The 21430-nt window shown below is 40.4% G+C and overlaps 1 protein-coding gene across 1 annotated transcript in view; it reads right to left on the bottom strand.

The window, feature by feature from the left end:
- Positions 1 to 21430, bottom strand: part of gabrzb (gamma-aminobutyric acid type A receptor subunit zeta, b) — a 78319-nt gene that overhangs the window by 16810 nt on the left and 40079 nt on the right. The window contains exons 3-5 of the mRNA XM_086258390.1: positions 10748 to 10860; positions 4528 to 4595; positions 472 to 689 (exon numbers count right to left, since the gene is read on the bottom strand). Of these exons, the coding sequence (XP_086114516.1) occupies positions 472 to 689; positions 4528 to 4595; positions 10748 to 10860 (399 nt within the window). The remainder of the gene's footprint in view (positions 1 to 471; positions 690 to 4527; positions 4596 to 10747; positions 10861 to 21430) is intronic.

The raw sequence follows: 21430 nt of genomic DNA, 5'->3' as shown, positions 1-21430 counted from the left end.
ACAGCTCCTCAATCTGTTGATGAGTTGAGGTTACAGCATGTGACAGTAACACAGTAGGCTGTTTAAATCCCTCTCACCACAGTTTTAAAAAAGCTGCCTGCTTGACTCAGTATCTATGAGTGCAAAGGTAATACAAATTTGAGAAGCCTGCCAAGATCCCATCAGATCTTAAGCCTTGCACACAGTACAATATCTGTTTCCCAGATCCTAACAGGACTTATGTTGCATTGATAGCCCACAGCTCTTTGTATTGCCAAATCACATGGTCCTATACTCATACAATCCAATACACAAGTAATAGAATTGACAAAACTCCCTGCTTCGCAATCACATTATCTCATATTCAACCCACGCTTCTTCCCTCAGCCAATGTTCCTATCCATTCCCCGGACTACTTTTCATTGTCTGTCAAAGCAGAAAACAATAAACAGAACAAGCCCATCAACGCACAATCTTTATTTGTTACCCCACCTTAGTGCGTAAAGGACAGTCCCGTTGGGGAAGATGCGGATCAGCCTGTTCTCCACAGTGATGTCATGGAGGAAGGATTTCTTGGAGTCAACAATAAACGTGTCTGGGACCCAGAGGAGCTCAACTAGCCGCCCGTCAAGGCTCAGGCTCTTGTTGCCTTCAAACACCAAGCGCTCATCAGTCCATCGCTGGCGGAGGAATATGGTAGCCGTGTAGTCCTGCAGTAATGAGGCCCGAACAGGTCATTAGCAGAGCTGATACACTGTTTTTACAAAGCATGTCAGTAATGTGCTGACAGACAAGTCATGTTTTTGCAAACCGAGCTCAGTGTTGTTGTATTTTTACAATTTTTGCAATTTTTACATAGCCCAAAGCCCTTATGTGCCTCAAACAGCAGTAATTCAAAACATTGCTTCAAATCAGCAAGTTCTGTTCAAGTTTGTTCTGTTCTTTTAGCACACTGAACTTATTTTTTTCTTCATGACATTATTTTTCAAAGTCTTACTGTTGCATCATGTGAGACAATGTAACCATTTTCATGTGTTGCATGCTAGCTGTAAGCAGAATTTTCTCACAAAGCAAGCATTGCAGGAATGAACCATTCCCAAAGGAAAGTCATTGTTGCACTCACTATTTAATTAAGGCTGGTCGACCACTCTTAGTCAAGAAAGTCCAATCTCATATGAGCAAAACGAGTATGCACTTCCAGTATACTGAAACTTTTGTAGCTTAGTTTTTTGATAAAGATTTTTCTTTTAAACATGGATTAACTCTTGAAAATATGTTTTAAATTCTGTCTTCCCTACTTTTAATTTTAAGTTGCTTCATTGAAGGTCCAGCATGGGGATGATTATCTATGTCTGTTGACCTTACATGTCCTCAGATATGTAAGTTCCAAAATGCAATCCAAAAATATAAAGTGCATAAAATTCTTTAAGTTTTTCTTCCAAGGAGCTAGACTTTCTGGTAATTTTTTAAAGTGGTCTTAAGCAATAGTTTACTAGGCTTCCTAAAGGTATTTCAAAGTTGTTTTCTGGGTTTTGGCTTCTTTTTTCATTTACTGAAAGCCGTGTCCTTAAGAAGCAGTAAAAAAAAAGGTCCAGCAATGACCTGACACAGGGCCTCAGAGTTATTCCACCACACTATTTGCTGAAGCGAAATAAATTATCTTAACAGAATAGTGGCATCAAGAAGCAATTCTTAGGGAGGATAACATGAGAGACAAAGCTGAGGTATGCCAATTATACAAGAACTGAGCTGAAAATAAGTGACAACAGGTCTAATAGAGTGATGAATACAAATTCAAAGTTTCATCAATATGTATGGAGGAGTTTAGAAGAGGGATACAAGAGTGGGTCTCTACTTAACCCTATCTTTTCAAATTATTGGAATTGTAAATGCAGAAAAATACCATCAGATTTTGATCCACCATGTAATACCATCTGGAAAGCATCTGATTGGCAACAGCTTAATTTTTCAGCGGTGCGATGATCCCAAACTCAAGGCCAATGCAGCACAGTATATTTGTATAGAAAATACACAGTGGAAAGCTATCAGTCATGGACTGGCCTCCAGAGATCCTGGACCTCAACATTATTGAAGCGGTGTGGGATCATCTTAACAACGAACAGAATAAAAGGCAGCTGACATCCAAAGAAAAGCTTTGAATGTAGTTCAGGAAGCTTGGATAACTATTGGAGAAGACTACTTGTAGAAATTTTGAGAAAGCTTGAAAGTTCAGACAGCTTTGAAGAATAAAGGTGGTCATACCAAAAAAAACGTGTACACATCAGGTTAAAAGAAGTGAGGAAAAAGGCAATAAACTTTTCATAACTGCTAACAGGTATGATGCTTTTTCAAACATTTCACAATACAGACAGACTGATCAATAAACTCGGAAAAATGATGTGTTCTGACCTGCATTGCACAGTTTCTTGTTGCATTTAATCAGTTTTAACCTTTGTGGTTTATTAGTTAGGGACCCATGAAATGTATCGATACTACCAGTCAAAAGTTTGGTAATGGTTTTTCTTTATTTTCATGACTATTTACATTGTAGATTCTCACTGAAGGCAACTATAAAACTATAAATGAACACATATGGAATTATGTAGTAAACAAAAAAGTGTGAAACTGAAAACATATTTTAGATTTTAGATTCTTCAAAATAGCCACCCTTCGCTTTCATTACTGTTTTGCACATTCTTGGTATTCTTGTGATAAGCTTCATGAGGTCGTCACCTGAAATGGTTTTCCAACAGTCTTGAAGGAGTTCCCAGAGATGCTGAGCACTTGTTGACCCTTTTGCCTTCACCCTGCAATCCATCTCATCCCAAACCATCTCGACTGAGTTTAGGTCAGGTGACTGTGGAGGCCAGGCCATCTGGTGCAGCACACCATCACTCTCCTTCGTGGTCAAAGAGCCCTTACACAGCCTGGAGATGTGTTTGGGGTCATTGCCCTGTTGTAAAATTAATGATGGCCCAACTAAACGCAAACAGGATGGGATGGCATGTCGCTGCAGGATGCTGTGGTAGACATGCTGGTTCATTGTGCCTTCAGTTTTGAATAAATCCCCAACAGTGTCAACACCCCACACCATCACACCTCCTCCTGCATGCTTCACGGTGGTAATCATGCTTGTAGAGTCTGTCCCGTATTCAGTAAGTGAAAATAAAATAAACAATAAAAGGTGAATCAAATGGACCATTACGGCAAGGCTGGGATGGTCAGTTTGGTAAAGTAAATCCGTTGGGCATCTTTCTTTGCCTTTAGACAACAATTCTGATGGCAAAAGAGCCAAACGGGACAGGCCAAAAAAAAAAAAAAAAAAAAAAAAAAAAAAAAAAAAAAAAAAATAATCATGCTTGTAGAGACCATCCAATCATCTTTTCTGTGGGTGGAACCAAAGATCTAAAACCTGGACTCATCAGACCAAAGCACAGATTTTCACTTGTCTGATCCATTTCTAGTACTGTTTGGCCCAAACAAATCTCTTCTGCTTGTTGCTTTTCCTTAGTCGTAGTGTCTTAGCAGTTATTTGACCATAAAGGCCTGATTCTCCTCTGAACAGTTGATGTGTCTGCTACTGGAGCTCTGCATGGCTCTAATCTGAGATGCAATTTCTGAGGCTGGTGACTTGGATGAATTAATCCTCAGAAGCAGAGGTGACTTGGGGGTGGCTGTAGCTCAGGTGGTAGAGGAGGTCATCTACTGATTGGAAGGTTGGTGGTTCGATTCCTGGCTTCCCCTAGTCTGCATGCCAAATATCCTTGGGCAAGATATTAACCCCAAATTGCTCTCTGATGCATCCATCGGAGTGTGAATGTCAGTTAGAAAGCACCTAGGAAAAATGTGCTTGTGTGAATGCACAAGTTGTGTAAAGCACTTTGAGTGCTCAGAAGAGTAGAAAAGCGCTATATAAGAACCAGTCCATTTTCCAGCACTCTTGGTCTTCCTTTCCTGGGGCAGTCTTCGTGTCAGCCAGTTTTGTTGTAGTGCTTGATGTTTTGACTTTGACTGAATATGTCACTTGGGGACACGTTCAAAGTTTTAGCAAATTTCTGGACTGACTGACCTTTAGTTCTTAAAGCAATGATGGACTGTGGTTTCTCTTTACTTAGCTGATTGGTTCTTGCCATAAGAAGAATTCAGTTGTCAAATAGGGCTGTTAGTTGTGCCAACCTGACTTGCCCATTAAGAAGGCAAGAAACTCCACAAATGAACCCTGACAAGACACACCTGTGAAGTGAAAACCATTTCAGGTGACTACATCATGAAGCTTACTGAGAGAAGGCCAAGGGTTTGCAGCGCTGCCAGCAAAGCAAAGGGTGGCTACTTTGAGGAATCTAAAATATAAGACATATTTAGACTTTTCTTTCAATTTTTTCTTTGCTACATAATTCCATATATGTTGCTCTATATATTTAATGTCTTCAGTATTTATCTACATTGTAGAAAGTAGTGAAACTAAAGGAAAGACCATTAATTAAGAAACTTTGATTGGTAGTGCATGTTTTCATTGTTTAATTTCAGAAAGTAGTGTGATACTCTTACCATGTTGATCTCTGAAATGGTGTCAATGCTGGCAATGTCCAAACTCATACCCACTGTTACCGGACCATCTAGAAAAAAAGAAGAAACCATTCAAAAACATACTGCTCTATGTTCACACACTGCTTACTCCCTTCACTTTTAGTCTACATTAATCTTTGTTAATAGTCTATCTGGCAGACTGACAGACAAACTAAAGTCTATGTTTTGCTTGAAAATAACTTTTTCTGTGGCACATGGAGAAAGGCTGAGCTGTATCATGACACATTATTATATATTCAGGTTGACCTCAGCTGGTTATGAGTGCTGTGAGTGTCACTGCCCACTCAGCTGTGTCTACACAGACACAAGTAATTTAGAAAGAAAACCAGAGGACCGAGTTTAGCACCTCTCCCACTGACCGCTGCCAAAACAGACTGAAGATCTCATTATGAGTGCAGCCTTGGGATGACACAGCTGCCACTGGGAGTGTGGCTGTAGCCACAGTTGGGCTTTAGTTCTCACAATTTTGGCTGTGAAACATTCACATTTAAGGCCACGCTTCTTATCTTATTTTCATGTGACAATCTAAAAAGTTCTTATGTTTTATGTTAAAGGGTTACAGCAGCAACATGGCATAAGAGATGCAAATCTAAAGGCAATGCTGGAGCCTCACTGCAGCAGAATGTTAAGTAGAGTTTTTGGTGCCAGTTGTAATTTTCACGCACATGGCACACAGAATCCAGGTGGAGGAGGGTCCCACGGCACCTGTTTTATATGACCAAGGCAGTTTAGCAACACTTTATCATACAAAGGTACAGTAGTGTGGCAAAAGCTTGCAAGGTTATCAAGTTTTAAGGTAGTGATCATGGCATTAACAAAATAGATTTCTCAGGTCTTCAGAAAAAGAATTGTGGATACTGTTGCAAACAAAAAAACTGTAAATATTAGAAAACCATCTCTAACCATCTCCGAAAAGACCAGTGATACCTGTATGCAGTTTGCTGTCATCATGCAGACATCCAGCCAGCTTTTGGGCAGACCATTCTACAACTGTTTGTTGTAATGGATTTCACTGTATTAAATCATCAAACCCTTACAGCATCTCATCTCTAAAACACGGGGATGGGAGGATAATTTTTTCAGGGCTGTTTGGCTGCCTCAAGGGCAAGAAGGCTACCATCACTGATGAAGCAAAGCATTTTGAATCAGATCAAATTATGTCAGGAAACAAATGATCTCAGTTTTAAGAGAGTGTGGGTAATGCGACAAGAAAACAGTGCACAGAACACAAGATGTTCTACCAAAATACAGCTAAAGAAGACCAAAGATTCGAAGCTCCAGAATCACTTAAATCCAACAGGAGTTGGACAAGAGGCCTGACGCAAACCAGTCATGTGAGGAAACCCAAACTTGAATGTATTGCTTTAAAATTATTCTAAGGTGATGTGTTAGAGGCCTGATCAATATTAACCAGAAATGTTTATTTGTGAGATAAAATCAAAGGCTCACATTTTATCAGGTCGAATTTGATTTGATGATGTTTTTTTACTTTTAGCCTAAGACATTTGACAAAGACGACGAAAATAAATACAAAACGCAGATTTCAAAAGATGATTTCATTTAATAAGGGAATAATGCTATTCATGCCTATCTGGCCCTATGTGAGAAACTAAATGCCCCCTAAACCTGGTAACTGCTTGTGCCACTATTGGCAGCAAGTCTGCAACCAAGCATTTGCTATCAACTGGCAATGAGTCTTTCATGTCACTGTAGAGGAATTTTGGCCCACTCTTCTTCACAGACTTATTTAATTTTAACCACATTTGAGAGGTTTTGAGCATGGATTTAAGGCTAGACTCTGACTAGGACACTCTAAAAACTTTGTTTTGGAAGTTTTTGAGCCATTCACGATAGACTTGCTAGTGTGTTTCAAATCATTATCCTGCCCAAATGGGCTTGACCTTCAGGCCATGACTGATGGCTGGACATTTACTGTCGGGATTTTATGGTAGAGAGCAGAATTGATGTTTCTATCATTTACAGTTACTTTTACGACAGCTGTAACAGGATTCAAGCTTTCTAACAAGTTCATCTTTTGTCTCATCAGTCAAGAGAATATTTTGCCAAAAGTCTTGAGAGTGGTCGAGATGTTTTTGCCACATTTGCCAAAAACATCTTGACCAACCAATCCGTTGGGATATTTTTGGTCAGCAGTGGTTTTGCCTTCGAACTCTCCCATGGATGTCATTTTTGCAGAGTCACTTTCTTTTTTCTGAATGATGAACACTTACCATAACTGAAACAAGTAAGGCCTGCAGTTCTGTAAATGCTACCCAGGGTTCTTTTATGAGATCTGAATGATTCCTGGAGTCATTTTTTTGGAGGCCCACACTCCAGCGAAGATTCTCACCTGTTCCAAGTCTTCTCCTTTTGTGGAGAATGGCTTTCAACGTAATTCCCAAAGCCAGTCCCAAAGCTTTAGAAATGGCTTTGTAATCCTTTCCAGACTGATAGATGTGAGGGACTGTTTCTCATCAGTCCTTGAGTTTCTTAAGACCGTGCCATGCTGTGTTTTGTTCAGATCCTTTAGCCTGCTTCACTTTGTCAGACAGGTGCTATTTAAGTGTTTTCTTGATTCAACAGGTAATCACACCTGGGCTTGGCTAGTGAAAGTGTCCTCGGGGGGGGGGGGGGGGGGGGGGGAATAATCACTTTTTAACTTACGGCCAGTTATTTTTTCTTATAACCTTTCTTTAATTTAAAACTATTAAAATATCAACAAAACAAACACAGGAAAGGGAAAACATTCAAAATTTCAAATACAATGATCTGCAAAGCAAAAACAAAGTGTATTCGAAGTGGCAGTGGCTGTGTGTATATGTATATATATACAGGGAGTGCAGAATTATTAGGCAAATGAGTATTTTGTCCACATCATCTTCTTCATGCATGTTGTCTTACTCCAAGCTGTATAGGCTCGAAAGCCTACTACCAATTAAGCATATTAGGTGATGTGCATCTCTGTGATGAGAAGGGGTGTGGTCTAATGACATCAACACCCTATATCAGGTGTGCATAATTATTAGGCAACGTCCTTTCCTTTGGCAAAATGGGTCAAAAGAAGGACTTGACAGGCTCAGAAAAGTCAAAAACAGTGAGATATCTTGCAGAGGGATGCAGCAGTCTCAAAATTGCAAAGCGTCTGAAGCGTGATCATCGAACAATCAAGCGTTTCATTCAAAATAGTCAACAGGGTCGCAAGAAGCGTGTGGAAAAACCAAGGCGCAAAATAACTGCCCATGAACTGAGAAAAGTCAAGCGTGCAGCTGCCAAGATGCCACTTGCCACCAGTTTGGCCATATTTCAGAGCTGCAACATCACTGGAGTGCCCAAAAGCACAAGGTGTGCAATACTCAGAGACATGGCCAAGGTAAGAAAGGCTGAAAGACGACCACCACTGAACAAGACACACAAGCTGAAACGTCAAGACTGGGCCAAGAAATATCTCAAGACTGGTTTTTCTAAGGTTTTATGGACTGATGAAATGAGAGTGAGTCTTGATGGGCCAGATGGATGGGCCAGATGGATGGCTGGATTGGTAAAGGGCAGAGAGCTCCAGTCCGACTCAGACACCAGCAAGGTGGAGGTGGAGTACTGGTTTGGGCTGGTATCATCAAAGATGAGCTTGTGGGGCCTTTTCGGGTTGAGGATGGAGTCAAGCTCAACTCCCAGTCCTACTGCCAGTTTCTGGAAGACACCTTCTTCAAGCAGTGGTGCAGGAAGAAGTCTGCATCCTTCAAGAAAAACATGATTTTCATGCAGGACAATGCTCCATCACACGCGTCCAAGTACTCCACAGCGTGGCTGGCAAGAAAGGGAATAAAAGAAGAAAAACTAATGACATGGCCTCCTCGTTCACCTGATCTGAACCCCATTGAGAACCTGTGGTCCATCATCAAATGTGAGATTTACAAGGAGGGAAAACAGTACACCTCTCTGAACAGTGTCTGGGAGGCTGTGGTTGCTGCTGCACGCAATGTTGATGGTGAACAGATCAAAACACTGACAGAATCCATGGATGGCAGGCTTTTGAGTGTCCTTGCAAAGAAAGGTGGCTATATTGGTCGCTGATTTGTTTTTGTTTTGTTTTTGAATGTCAGAAATGTATATTTGTGAATGTGGAGATGTTATATTGGTTTCACTGGTAAAAATAAATAATTGAAATGGGTATATATTTGTTTTTTGTTAAGTTGCCTAATAATTATGCACAGTAATAGCTAAAATAGCTAAAACTAAAAACGAACTAAAAACTACTTCCAAAAACATTCAGCTTTGATATTAATGAGTTTTTTGGGTTCATTGAGAACATAGTTGTTGTTCAATAATAAAATTATTCCTCAAAAATACAACTTGCCTAATAATTCTGCACTCCCTGTATACATATGCGCATATGTTTTGGATAGCTTTTTTTCCCTTGAAACCATTTAACTGATTAGGGTTATAGATAAATATATAAAATCATGAACTTTTTTCTGCAATTGTAAGTTATTGTGTGTGTATTGGTGCTGACTAAGAATTGTATTAAAATGGTCTGTATTCCTTAATTTTTATGCTGTACTAGCAGCACATCTGTCTTGGAAGCACCCTAACTTCAAGCAGTAGCTATCATACGACAACAGCAGCTGAACTTGAAACGATAACTAAATAATCGACCACAGCTTCATCCGTCATAGCCAGGCAAGGCGGGAGCAGCTGCGCTCAGAACCGGCAGCTTGCTACTGCTTGAGAGCTGCCTTCAAAAATAAGTAACGTGTCACACCCTCTCTGCTTTATATTGAACTGTTGTGGAACGCAAAAGTGGGGCTAAAAAATTTCTCTCTCTGACCTTTTTCTAGATTGTGTCTGAGTGTGATGACATAAAAGGGTATTTTGAGGACACAGGCATATATATAGTGTTGCATAATAAAACATTGTGTTATATAATGTAAGGTTATTGGAGGACAGCATATTTAAAAATGCTAAAGACCCCCACTTCTATCCACCAGCTGCAGTCTGTCGAGTGTGAACCTCCTTGAGGGAATTAATTCTTCCTGATTCACCATCAAAGACAGGGTAACTTTGCTGCTCTCCCGTGTTTCATCTTTCTATTCTCCTTCCCTTTTACTTATCAGTCATTTTTTTTCCTCAGAGACACACAAATGAGTCTGGTGTCATACTGCAGATACTGTATGTGCCAATGAGATGCATGTAAATCTACTGTATAAAAGTGTTTCTTGTGGAGTTTAGTATTAAAGGAACAGAGTGTGAGAGTGTGGCTCTCCTTTAAATCCAGGCAAGAAAGTGATTATCCAAAATGCTCAGTTATTCCTTTAAGGGTGTTTATGTGCTAGAAATGATGATTATTAGTTTTTGAGTAAGGAGGCAATCCACTTCAAACGCCAAAAATGAGCGCTCAGACGGCATTGTGCAGACCTGCTGGCTGTGCTTGAGGTTATCTGGCCCAGATGAGAAGTGAATCATTGCAAAGTTTAACCAAATTTAACTGTTTTTGTGGCAAAGAAAATGCAAATGTAAAAGAATGAATAAAATTAATGGAGGTTCCAGCAGTGCCTGAAATGCAAAGGCATATGCGCGTGTGGGTGTGTGAATATGTCTCTTTGCTAGCGCTTTTACCATTACCGTGTGCCAAGCTTGTGCTTCCAGGCGGGAGGACTGGTGATTACGCTGAATAGCATTCGCCTTGGTAAAGTCCAAGGTGTTATTACAGATCAAACAGCGAGTAAACAAACCATAATCACATTGTGATGGATTCCCGGAGCTCAGAACAATAACTGTAGCGAGGGATTTGCGGGGAATGACATAACATTGTTCTTCTTCTGAAAGCACACATTGTGGCAGACTTTGTTCCTCTATTGCAAACAAATTGGTCACCTGGTGGAAACTGGAATCTAAATAAGACCATGTATTGTATGTGTTAAAGTAAGTCTTGTGTATGCGCGTTCAGGGCTTCATAACATGGTTAAACCTCCATGCCTGTACGCAGAAAGTAATGGAGTACACCAATTTCAAAGCTAAATTAAACTGGCGTAAATTTTAATGTATGTATGTCAGCATATATTATCTGAGATGGGACACGCAAGCACAGAATTGCATTATGAACCCATCTCGTTCTCTGTCAAACGCAGATTTCCCCTGGGTGTTCTGTCATTTCCATGGCTGCCTGTGTCTGCAGTTCCCTTACTGTCAAAGAAAGGCCTGAGGTACTTGTTGTATCCTTTCATCAGCCTCTGGATGGTAGGAGGCAGAATCTCTCCTTCCTTCACTTCTGCGTTGAGCAACGAGCTCTCTAACAACCTGAGAACAAAGACAGACAGAGGGGGGGAGAGGGAAAAAAAAGCAGAAATAAGAGTTATTTTTCGTTTCTCTTCCCGTTGTGCATTTACCAGATGGATTCTTCTTTGGCGTTCACAGAGTCTGCAGGGTATCGATTGAGTTCCACAGCAAGTCTTACCAGCCATGCAGGGAGGGAGTAAAAGAAAGAAGATTTAAATGGAGATTTGGAAGTTTAAAAAAAATGCAAGAAATGAATAAACAAACAAAAAATTCTTTAAATTGAATGGGTCAAGAAAATGTTAAACCAGCCATATCTGCTTTTCCATCCACCTACGAATTTGAAATTACTATTTGCTTTCATAGGTTGTTTTTTTCCCTTTCTTTTTTTATGCTATCCTTAAACGCACAGTGAAGTGTGGGAAGATGATTATATTGCTGGCAATTGTGGCAGCAGGGATGGGGGATGCGGGGGGCACTCATTGCGCTTTCCCTAGTGGTATGTGTGTTTGTGTATAAATCAGGCTCTAAATACAGAACGCCTGCTCTGTAGAGAGAAAGCCCCAGGGCACGTGCAATGATGTAAGAGGGACTGAAGCAAGACAGATCAGACCATGTGCAGAGGCAGAAAACATTCATCTCCATGCCCTGGCAGCATTTCAGAGTTCCCTCTGTCACTTGTGCGCTGCGGTAGTCAAACGTGTGACAAGAAGCGATACAATAGTGAAGCAAAATGAGCTCCATTTCTTACACTATCAGCACATTCATGAGGCACTGTATTAAAAATACAGTGTAAATAAATCCTTATACCTTGGTATTCTTACTCTAAACAATTTAGTGAACTAGGATCAAAATGATCCGTGTTTGCAGTGAAACTGGTCCCATACTATTCAGACCCCTAAAAAGAAGTGTGCTTTTCCAGCAATATCTAACCCTTTTGGGCACAGTTTATGTGGTGTCTTTGTTTAAATCTTTGTTTAATCTTCTTTTGGTTGCTCACTTTAGAGGTCGCCACAGCGGATCATCTGCCCTGTCCCTTGCATCTCTTCTGTCAGAACTCCGCATATCTTCTTTTACTGCATCCATGAACCTTTCAAAAGTAGCCCAGCTCCCGCTGATCCAGTGTGGACATTTCATTCTTAGACATATTTGACAAACATTTCACACCAGATGCCCATCTTGACACTACACTCCCAGCACCAGGTGTACTGTACACCACCTTGTAGCCCTCCTCTGATAAGGTTTGTGAATTGGTTTGAATATAAATCATCAAAACATCTCAAGATGTGTGTAACTTGTTTGCAGTGCAGCGCTACATGAAACCTACTATAGCTTAGTTTACTTGTAAGTAAGGTGTAAGGAGACTTAATCATTGTATTTCATGCGATAAAAGAATGAGATGTCTGTGAGACAGCACCATGAGTTAAAAGCCTTTATTATCGTTTTAACTTGTTATCAAAGGGCAATTTAACACGGCTCATGCTAGCACACCAAATCTGCATTCAACAAAAAAGTCCAGCCGCAGTTGATGTCAGTGTCATTTTTGCATGTATTCAGTCAGGCTAAATTGAAAATGGTATTTTGGCCAGATGAAAGCCTGTGGGGAATATGCAGACCTTAAGCAATTCATCCAATACTTCCATACACTCTGAACCATAATGATGAAAAGTCATGGAGGCAGTGGAGAGATTAATCCTCTTGTGGGCTTAATTATCTGTATCCAATTTCTGGAAAACCATTAAATATTTGTTAAAACTTTTACATAAAACCACAACTGAAGGGCTGTTCAGTAGTGCCTCGTCTCTAAAGTTATTAGCCCCTGCTGCTAAAATGATGTGTTTACATACATTAACCAGGTGCAAGTAATAATGTGATTAACTGTTATCTCTTTTCTGCCTCAAATCCACCTCTTTAACAATTGTTCAAATAATAAAACAGCCATTTAAAACATTTACCGTGTTTGTTGTTTTCCACAACAAATATGGTCAATGTTTCATCTAAAAGTTGCATTAAGCAGGGTTTGTATCCACGAAAAAAACTTGAAGGTTTTAATTTATGAGAAATGCAAGAGGTTGAGTTTGTATAAACAGCATAATCCAGTATCTTTAACAGGGTACAATTAATTACAGGGAGGAAATTATAACAAGTCGGCTACCTTTGGTAGCTGATGTTAAGTGAAGGACAGAATCTGAGGTAATATGGTATATTTTATGTGAATGAATGAGAAATGCAATAAGTGGTAGCTTTAGGTTAATTGTGTTTTCCCTGTTGTATATACTGTGAACCACTAAAATGGTAAAAAAAAAAAAAAAAAAAATCAGTCTATGTACAAGTAATTCCAGTGAGGCAAAAGCTCAGACTCAGACTGCTCGAAACCACTCAATTTCTATCTGTTATTTCTCCTCTTGGCTGTCTTTGACATTATTGAGGGCTGATAGCCCTAATGTGGTTATCTCAGACACACAGCTCTGGCTGTGAGAGCGGAAGATCTTCTGTTTGCAAGGGGCAACCAATCAGGAGAATATTAACTTAAGGAAGGGTGAAAGAGGCTAAAATAGCTTGTTTCAGACAGAAGCTGAATTAAAGTGCTTCCTCAAGACCTAGTATAAGATAAATAAGGGTTACTTTGAACTGCAAATCATCCAAATCTTGACTTTGAGTTATTCAATGCAAGAATTATTAAAATATTAAAATATTAAGAAATATTTTTAGCAGGACCGTATCTATGTACAAATACAATAGCATGTGGTGGCAACCATGTGGCCACCACATGGTAGCCAAGCAGAATCAAGCCTGCTTCCATAGACAAAAGCCGGCTATGGCGACAAGATGGCAGTAATTTAAAGGAAGGCTCAAACAGGCAATGCAAGAAGATTATGGGACAGAATGCTAATTGATGTGTACAAGGAGAGATTGCTTCACTTGGGTTTAAATTGACATTTATTTTTAGATTTCACTGGAACGATCAGTGCTTGCCTTGCTTGACCTCAAAGAATTCCACTACACAAATTGCAAATAAATATAAAAATAAAAGTCAGGGTGTAATCATATGTACGGAAGAGGATTATGGCCACTGGGGATAAAAAACGTGGGCACGTCTTTTTTTTTCTTCTTCTTCTTTTCCAGAATTCTGAGAAAATATAATTCTGATGAAATTAATCTCAGAAATCTAAGAAAAAATTATTCTGATGAAAAAAATCAGAATTCTGAAATTAAAGTCAGAATTCTGACTTTTTTCTCAAAATTCTGAGATTAAAGTCAGAATTCTGAGAAAAAATAATTCTGTTGAAAAAGTCAGAATTCTGACTTTTTTCTCAGAATTCTGGAAAAGAAGAAAAAAAAAAAGACGTGCCCACGTTTTTTTTTCAGTGGCCCTAATCCTCCTTCGTATATATGTCTAATCCATTCATTGTTTGTAGGAATAATTTAATCTGGACCAATGTCGTAGACCAACAGCACAGCTCATCACTGTCTCACAAAGATAGAGTAACTTACTATTTTGTGACAGTGTGTCCTGTCTCTGTGTCCAGATCCTTATCTAAAGAAACTGTTTGTCATCACCCTTTTCCCCTTTGAGAGAATAGTTTGTTTTTGTTTTTGTTTTTTTACTAGAGTCCACCTTATGGCTTAAGAGCAAGATGGTTTGCTACAACTGTTGTATAGCCAAGAAAAAGTCTTCCCCAGAAAACTTAGAACTTGCTTCACCTGACTGTGTCAAATCAGCTTAGACAGCGAGGTAACTCGCTCCCAGCACACTGTTGCTATGCTGCATAATGTCTCACTCTTGTGACGTGTACCCTGTTGTTTCAGCTTAAAACATCCTTGCATGAGAAAGCCACGTCACTGACAGTAGAGACAGCACTCTGCCTTTGGCATGCAGCATTATCAGTCTGTATCACCCAGTGTGTCCCTCGTTATCTTTACAAATGGCTTTTCATCTACTCAAGTGTGTCTGTGTGTGTTTGTTAAAGAAAATCTTTTAAAATTGTATTGTTTAAAAAATGCACCAAACACAAAAAATATAAGACTTCTAGTCCTTTATATTATATATTATACTGAGTCCCATAGCACTGCACTTACTGATAGTGACAGAGCTATCCAGCTTTGATGTTCGTCAGGGTTTTACAGTCTAAGAATGAAACGCAGCTTCTTTGACCAGAACGTGTGCTAAGAGCTCTCAGCTCCTTTCACTCCATCCATCTCTATAAATCCCCAGACTCTAACTTTTGGCTGTCTAAAACCTTCATCTGCAGGCGGGGATGAGACCTGAGGTCTCCAGCCTGCCAAACAGTCGCTATCCACTGAGCCCTGACAGTGGAAAAAAAACAAAGGTAGATCTTTAGAATGCTTCAGGAATGACCAAGGCCAGTAATGGTTACAAATAATCTTTGTGTTTTTATGTACAAGGCAGCATTATCATATAAACAGGAGCCTGTGTGTTGCAGTACCAACCACACACACAGATGCATGTGTGCGCACACCAACAAACAAGCAAACATCGCTCATCATTATGTACTGTAGGGTTTCTCTCTCCCAAGATGAAAACACAGTGTGTGGAATGCACATTTTCCCAGAACGCATGCTGACAGACCAAACACACCTGCCGACCGGGCTGTCTATCATGAATAACAGGATGACATGTTGAATACCCAGAACTAAGAAGAGGAGGGTCTGCCATACTAAGTAGTAATTTTAAGCTTTGCTTTAATATATATGTATATACAGCGATATAAATTTAAAACAACATATTTTGCATATAAGTGTTGTGCATCCATTAGCCCATCTTTGGTGATCTGGCAAAGTAAAAAAAAAAGTAGAGCTGCTACATTAGCCCAGAAGCACCAACACTTAATATGTCACGGTGAACGTACCAGCAGAGCTTCTTCCATCAAGCTAAACACTTTCAGGTTTTATTTGAGGTGGCTGCACGTGTGGATCTGTTTTTCTGTCTATAGCCATTTTCTATGGTGGCCCTTTTGGCCATTTTGGAAAAAAAAACACACACACAAGTTGTTGTTTTTTTGGGCGGTTACATTTGTTTTGTTGGTTGAGTTTTAGGAGCCACATGTGTATCGCAGCTCTTCCCACTTTTCAGGACATTAACTGGTAGAGGTGCATGTAAGAGGGTAAATATCTAAGGCAGTGTGAGCTTAAACTTGCTACTGCTCCACTTCAAAGGCCAGGTGATGTCCAGTTGAGCTGAGCTGCATCACTGTAAAAATAGCAATATTCAGTTGCTATCAGTAAAAGTGTAGCTAGCAAGTGGCCTGTATCCTGCCTTCACTTAGGCACCTCCATTGCTTGGACATCCAATGTAACCTTTTTCTGGCTATGTCCTACATTAGAAGAAAGTAAGTGGCTTACAATGTCCTGGCGTAATCATCTCTGTATTGTCCAGGGTATGCGGGGGTAAGCACCACACACCTCATGGTTTCTAATATGCACAGATTCAAAGTAATTTTCTTGTGCTATCTGGCCCTATCAATATCATGATAAACTGAATCCCGACTAGTCGAAATGTGCTATTTCAAAGTTGATACAAACTCCTTCATAAAAAGGTATTAAATTACTCAGCATAGTGAATAAATGTTAGAGCAAGAAAAGAATGGAGAATTTCAAAGAACACTGTTCGACGGAGAAGTGCTTTATGGAAAAGTAATGGACACTGACAGTGGTATCTAAAAGCAGGTTACCGCTTCAGCTGCTCACTCAGGGATGTCAACATGAGTATCAATACTGCATGTGAGCAGCTGATTTCTGAGGGCTTTATCTGTCATGACACACCTAGCGACGACATTATCAGCACCGACACATGACACTATGAATCTAAACAACACCTTCTAATGTGCTAATTGGCCAGTCACAAATGATCATGTCTTGCCTCTGTGAAGTTGGTGGAAAGGAAAGCGAGAGGAGGAAGCAATGTTCAGTCCGTCCTTGTTTGTCATGATCAAAATCTGCTGCTGTTCTCAGTAATGAGAGCAGCTTTGGTTTGCTTATTCTCTCAGTCGTATTTCTTTATTCCCCTCCTCATCTCTCTGCCTATCTCCCTCTCACAACATTAACAAATCTGACTGAGTCACACCATGAAGAACACAATTAACCTACATATTGCAACCACAATATGACCTTCTAATGTTTCAAAAAAAAAAAAAAAAATCAAGTTCCAAACAGAAAATTGCTTTCAAAATGTGTCGCCTCCTTAAACTAACTGCTGGTCAGATATCAAGTGAAAGTAACGACAAAGTGAGCATGACATTTTCATGGCATTTCTGTGGGAAAAAGCAAAAACTGGAAACTGTGCTTATATAGTATTAAAAGGGTTTTTATGATTATTCAGTGATATTATTGTGACATTATTATTCAGTGAAAAACCATTTGAGAAATTACTACAATACTGCCAATAGGAGTGGCAAAATCTACAGTTTGGTACATCCTGACAAAGAAAAAAGAAAGCACTGGTGAACTGAGCAATGCACAAAGACCTGGACGTCCACGGAAGACAACAGTGTTGGATTAATCACAGAATCGTTTTCATGGTGAAGAGAAACCCCTTCACAACATGTAACCAAGTAAACAACCCTCTCCAGTAGGATGGGCGTATCGATATCCAAGTCTACAAGAAGACATAATGACAGTAAATATAGAGTGTTGACTGCAAGGTCCAAGCCACCCATAAGCCTCAAGAACAGAAAGGCTAGATTGGACTTCACTAAAAAACATCAAAAACAAGCCTGCAAAGCTCTTGAACAACATTCTTTGGACAGACGAAACCAAGCTCAACCTCTAGCCGAATGATGCGACACAGGACAGAAGGAGCCGAATGAATTCTGAGGTGTTCAGAGACATACTGGTGGTGTTTCAAAATACAGATGCACAATGGCCCAAAACATACAGCCAAAGCAACCCAGGAGTTTACTAAAGCAAAGAAGTGGAATATCTTTGAACGGCCAAGCCAGACACCTGATCTTAACCCAATTGAGCATTTCAGCTGCCGAAGACTAAACTTTGGACAGAAGCAGCAAAGGCCTGGCAGAGCATTAAAAAGGAGGAAACCCAGCATCTGGTGATATCCATGAGTTCAAAACAGGCTGTCATTAGCAGCAAAAGGGTTTTCAACCAAGTATTAGAAATGAACATTTTAATTTCCGTTATTTAATTTATCCACTTACTTTTGAGCCCCTTAAATGAAGACATTGTGTTTAAAAATGCTTTAGTTCCTTAGTTTTATGCAATTATTTTGTTCAACCCCCTGAATTAAGCTGAAAGTCTGCACTTCATCTGCATGTGAGGTGTGTCATTTAAAATTAATTGTGGTAATGTAGAGAACAAAATTAGAAAAAAGCTGTCGCTGTCCCAATGTTTATGGACCTAACTGTATCTTTATGACTTAAGCAAGTCAGTGCATCACCAGAGGCCAGCGAGTTTCTTCTGGGCAGAGACCTCCGATTGTTGTGCTTTATGTCTGCTGGAGTCACAATTCCAGTTTCAGGGTTATGGCTCCTAATGCTCCTACTACCACTGAGTCCACTTTGGACTTTACCTTCCACATCTGCTCCAGTCCCTAATACTTCTCTATTATCTCATGCACCTTCTTCCTGATGTTACTATCCACTGAGATTGTATAGATTGCATAGATTACATCTATCACAACTACTGTCTTCTGCTCTTTGCAACCACTATGTCTGGTTGGTTGGCCAGCAGCTCCTTATCTGTCTGGAACTCAGACCTAACCTTTAGCCCTGTTGTTCTCAACCACCTTTGGGGGCGTCTTCTATCAGAACTTGGGGACATGTTGTTCATATGGGGCACAAATTAGTGTTCATGCTCCCAGCTTGCATGTTACATCCAGCTACAATGTGTCTCCGGTCCTGTTAGCTGTGGTAGATTTCTGCCTTTATGGATCCGGTGCTTATAGGGCCTGTTTTTGCACTGTTATGTTCAGAGCCTCTTTACTGTCCTTTAAAACGGTCTTTCCTACCAGTAGGATTGCTTGGTGTCAGCCAATTCCTCTATTTGTCAATGATACATCCCATGCCGGCTTGGTTGTCCATAATAGTGTCTCCTGCTCCTCATCACTCATCTATCTTCATCGCCTGAGGCATTCTTGGAGCAGCTTATCTCAGAGGGCCTCTTCCTGATGTATTCACGGATGCTTCATGTTTCATCGTGGATTGTGGCACTGACAATCCTCACCCTCCCTGTATCTGTAGCTCATAGACCCTCAGTTCTTAGTTTTGAAAGTTCCTTGAAGGACATTCAATGCTCTTCTTTGAATGTTGGCTTCCTTTTGATCTGCTCTCTGTCAAGATGATCCCACACTACCTCAACAATGTTGAGGCCCGGGCTCTGGGGAGGCCAATCCATGACTGATAGTGTGTGTGTGTGTGTGTGTGTGTGTTTTTCTGTCCAGGTACGCTTTTACTGCGCTGTCAGTGTGTTTCAGAATATCGTCACCTGCCTCCAACCACATATTGTCCAGATAGTATTGTATCGTGGTTAAAAATGTGACACTACTTCTATGCGTTCATAATTCCATCAATTTTTACAAGATAACCACCACCAGTGGCTAAAATGTTACCCTAAATCATGACAGAGCCACTACTGTATCTTACAGATTGCTGCAGCTTGGCATTGGCAATTCATTTCAGGGAACGCCCACCCCGCCTACCTATCCACTTGCAGTCGTTACAGTAAACGTTGGACTTGCTTAGTGTTAATACTATACCACCCAAAATGTCCTCAAGATAGCTGGTTAATTCATTTTTAGTAGGTTCCTGATTTGTTCCTGTTGCCACCACCATGACATATTTTCTTATTAATGTGTGCCAGTGGTATGGATTCAGTAATGCATGGATAGCAGGGTGGTTTGGAATGAGGGCCTCTTCCACCCTGTGGGTGATTTCATCTTTTCAGATCCTGTTTCATGAGTGAGCCTCCCCACAGTTCTCCCCACCTATCCTCTTTCTCTTCTTCCCCATCTCTAGGGCACAAGGGGCATCAGTCCAGGCAGTACTTGCACATTTCACAACAGATTAATTCAGTTGAATATAACCCCTGCAGAGAGCTGAGTAACATACACTGTGGACCCCCCTCTCATTCTTTTTTTTCCCATCCTCCCACCCACTCCGCAGTATGCTCAACTCAAAAACACGCGTCTCACTCTTATTTCATTGATTCATGCCCTTCCTTGTTCCCCAGACTCCCTCAGTTGGCATCGTCTCTGCTGCCGAAATCCCTAAGGCCATCGGTGTGCCACATCGCTCAGGCCTCACAAAGAAGAACAACATGTGTGTTCTGTACTTGCAGAGGGAGCAATTGGATTCTTCATTCCTCATTTATCTACAAATCGGCTGCGCTAAGTGGGATTTGACGAGGCGAGGATGCAGCTCCATTGAAATGATTTCTTTAATACATTTTCATGGGACGACTTTATCCATTTGTCATTCAGTACCACAGACTCAATGTCATGTTACTACGTAGTTTCTTTTCTCGTACTATTAATCAAGCCAATACTACAAAGCATTTCATCACACTTGGTGATTAAAAGCTTGAAAAAACATGGCAGAATGTCGCCACTGATGGATTGCTTCAAATCTTTCGGCACATAGAAAAAGCAGGTCCTCAGCTGACCTTCAGGGTCAGAGAATTAAACATATTCATATTCAAATGACAGCTAATGGCATTTGCGCCTTAATTCATAGCACCAGACTAAATCGGAAAACCATAAAAACTGGTTCAAATTCTCTACATAAAGAGCTGACAGTAGGCTCTGAGTGAAAAGAGGCATCCATTGTCTTCTGACATGCTGCTGGGGGAAACAGGTAAAACATGTGGCATTATCCGAATCCTCAAGGTGTGCTCGCAATGTTAGACTCACGCTGGATGCTACGCCTGTCGAGCTGCATTAAGTGTCTTTTCTTCTTTTGCAGAGAATATTCATTTTTTTGCACTGTGAAATGGGATTTGAGGAAAGTAGCTGCTGCTTTCATATACAGAGATTATTCCCTCGCTCATCAGGGACTTTCTGGGCCTCCTCAGACCCTTCAGCCACTACAGACTTGGAGATGCAGAGGCAGGCAATGAGGCACGAAGAAGAAAAAAAAGCCCTCCTGAGTTCATGTCGCAGCCTTGTGTGGATAAAAGCAGCTGTTTCTGTCTTTCATGCTATCCTAGGCAGCTCCCTAAGCCTCTCCACATGGGAGCATAGAAGAACTCCCTGGTGCCGAATGCAGAACACTTACTGTCTTCATAAGCCTACTGAAGTCATATGAATCTCAGAAAAAAATGTGACATCAGAAACACGTGACTTTATTTAAGTGCATGACTTATGTATGTATACTCTTTTTACTGCCTTAAATAGTTTTGTAGCCTCAAACCTTAAAAACAGGAAACCTATGAAACAATCTAGTTTACAAGTTTCGTATTAACTACTGGAAGAAAAAACAAAATTTCTATGATACATTTGGTCAGTTTTTTGGCTTTATATTCTTCACAGCTCTGCTATCTGCTCATCATCATGTCATCATGTGACCTTATCCCACAGCCTGTCCTGGAAGATGCCCTAGTATATCCTTGTGTTTTCTTCTTCCCA

This window comes from Aulonocara sp. 'chitande type north' Nkhata Bay, linkage group LG13 (assembly GCF_057382095.1).
Source record: "Aulonocara sp. 'chitande type north' Nkhata Bay isolate Kocher_YH1m ecotype deep benthic linkage group LG13, A_spYH_male_GT1.1, whole genome shotgun sequence".
NCBI classification, from domain to species: Eukaryota; Metazoa; Chordata; class Actinopteri; order Cichliformes; family Cichlidae; genus Aulonocara; species Aulonocara sp. 'chitande type north' Nkhata Bay.
The sequence above is the reverse complement of the archived record's forward strand: the minus strand, read 5'-3'. Positions and strand labels throughout refer to the sequence as shown.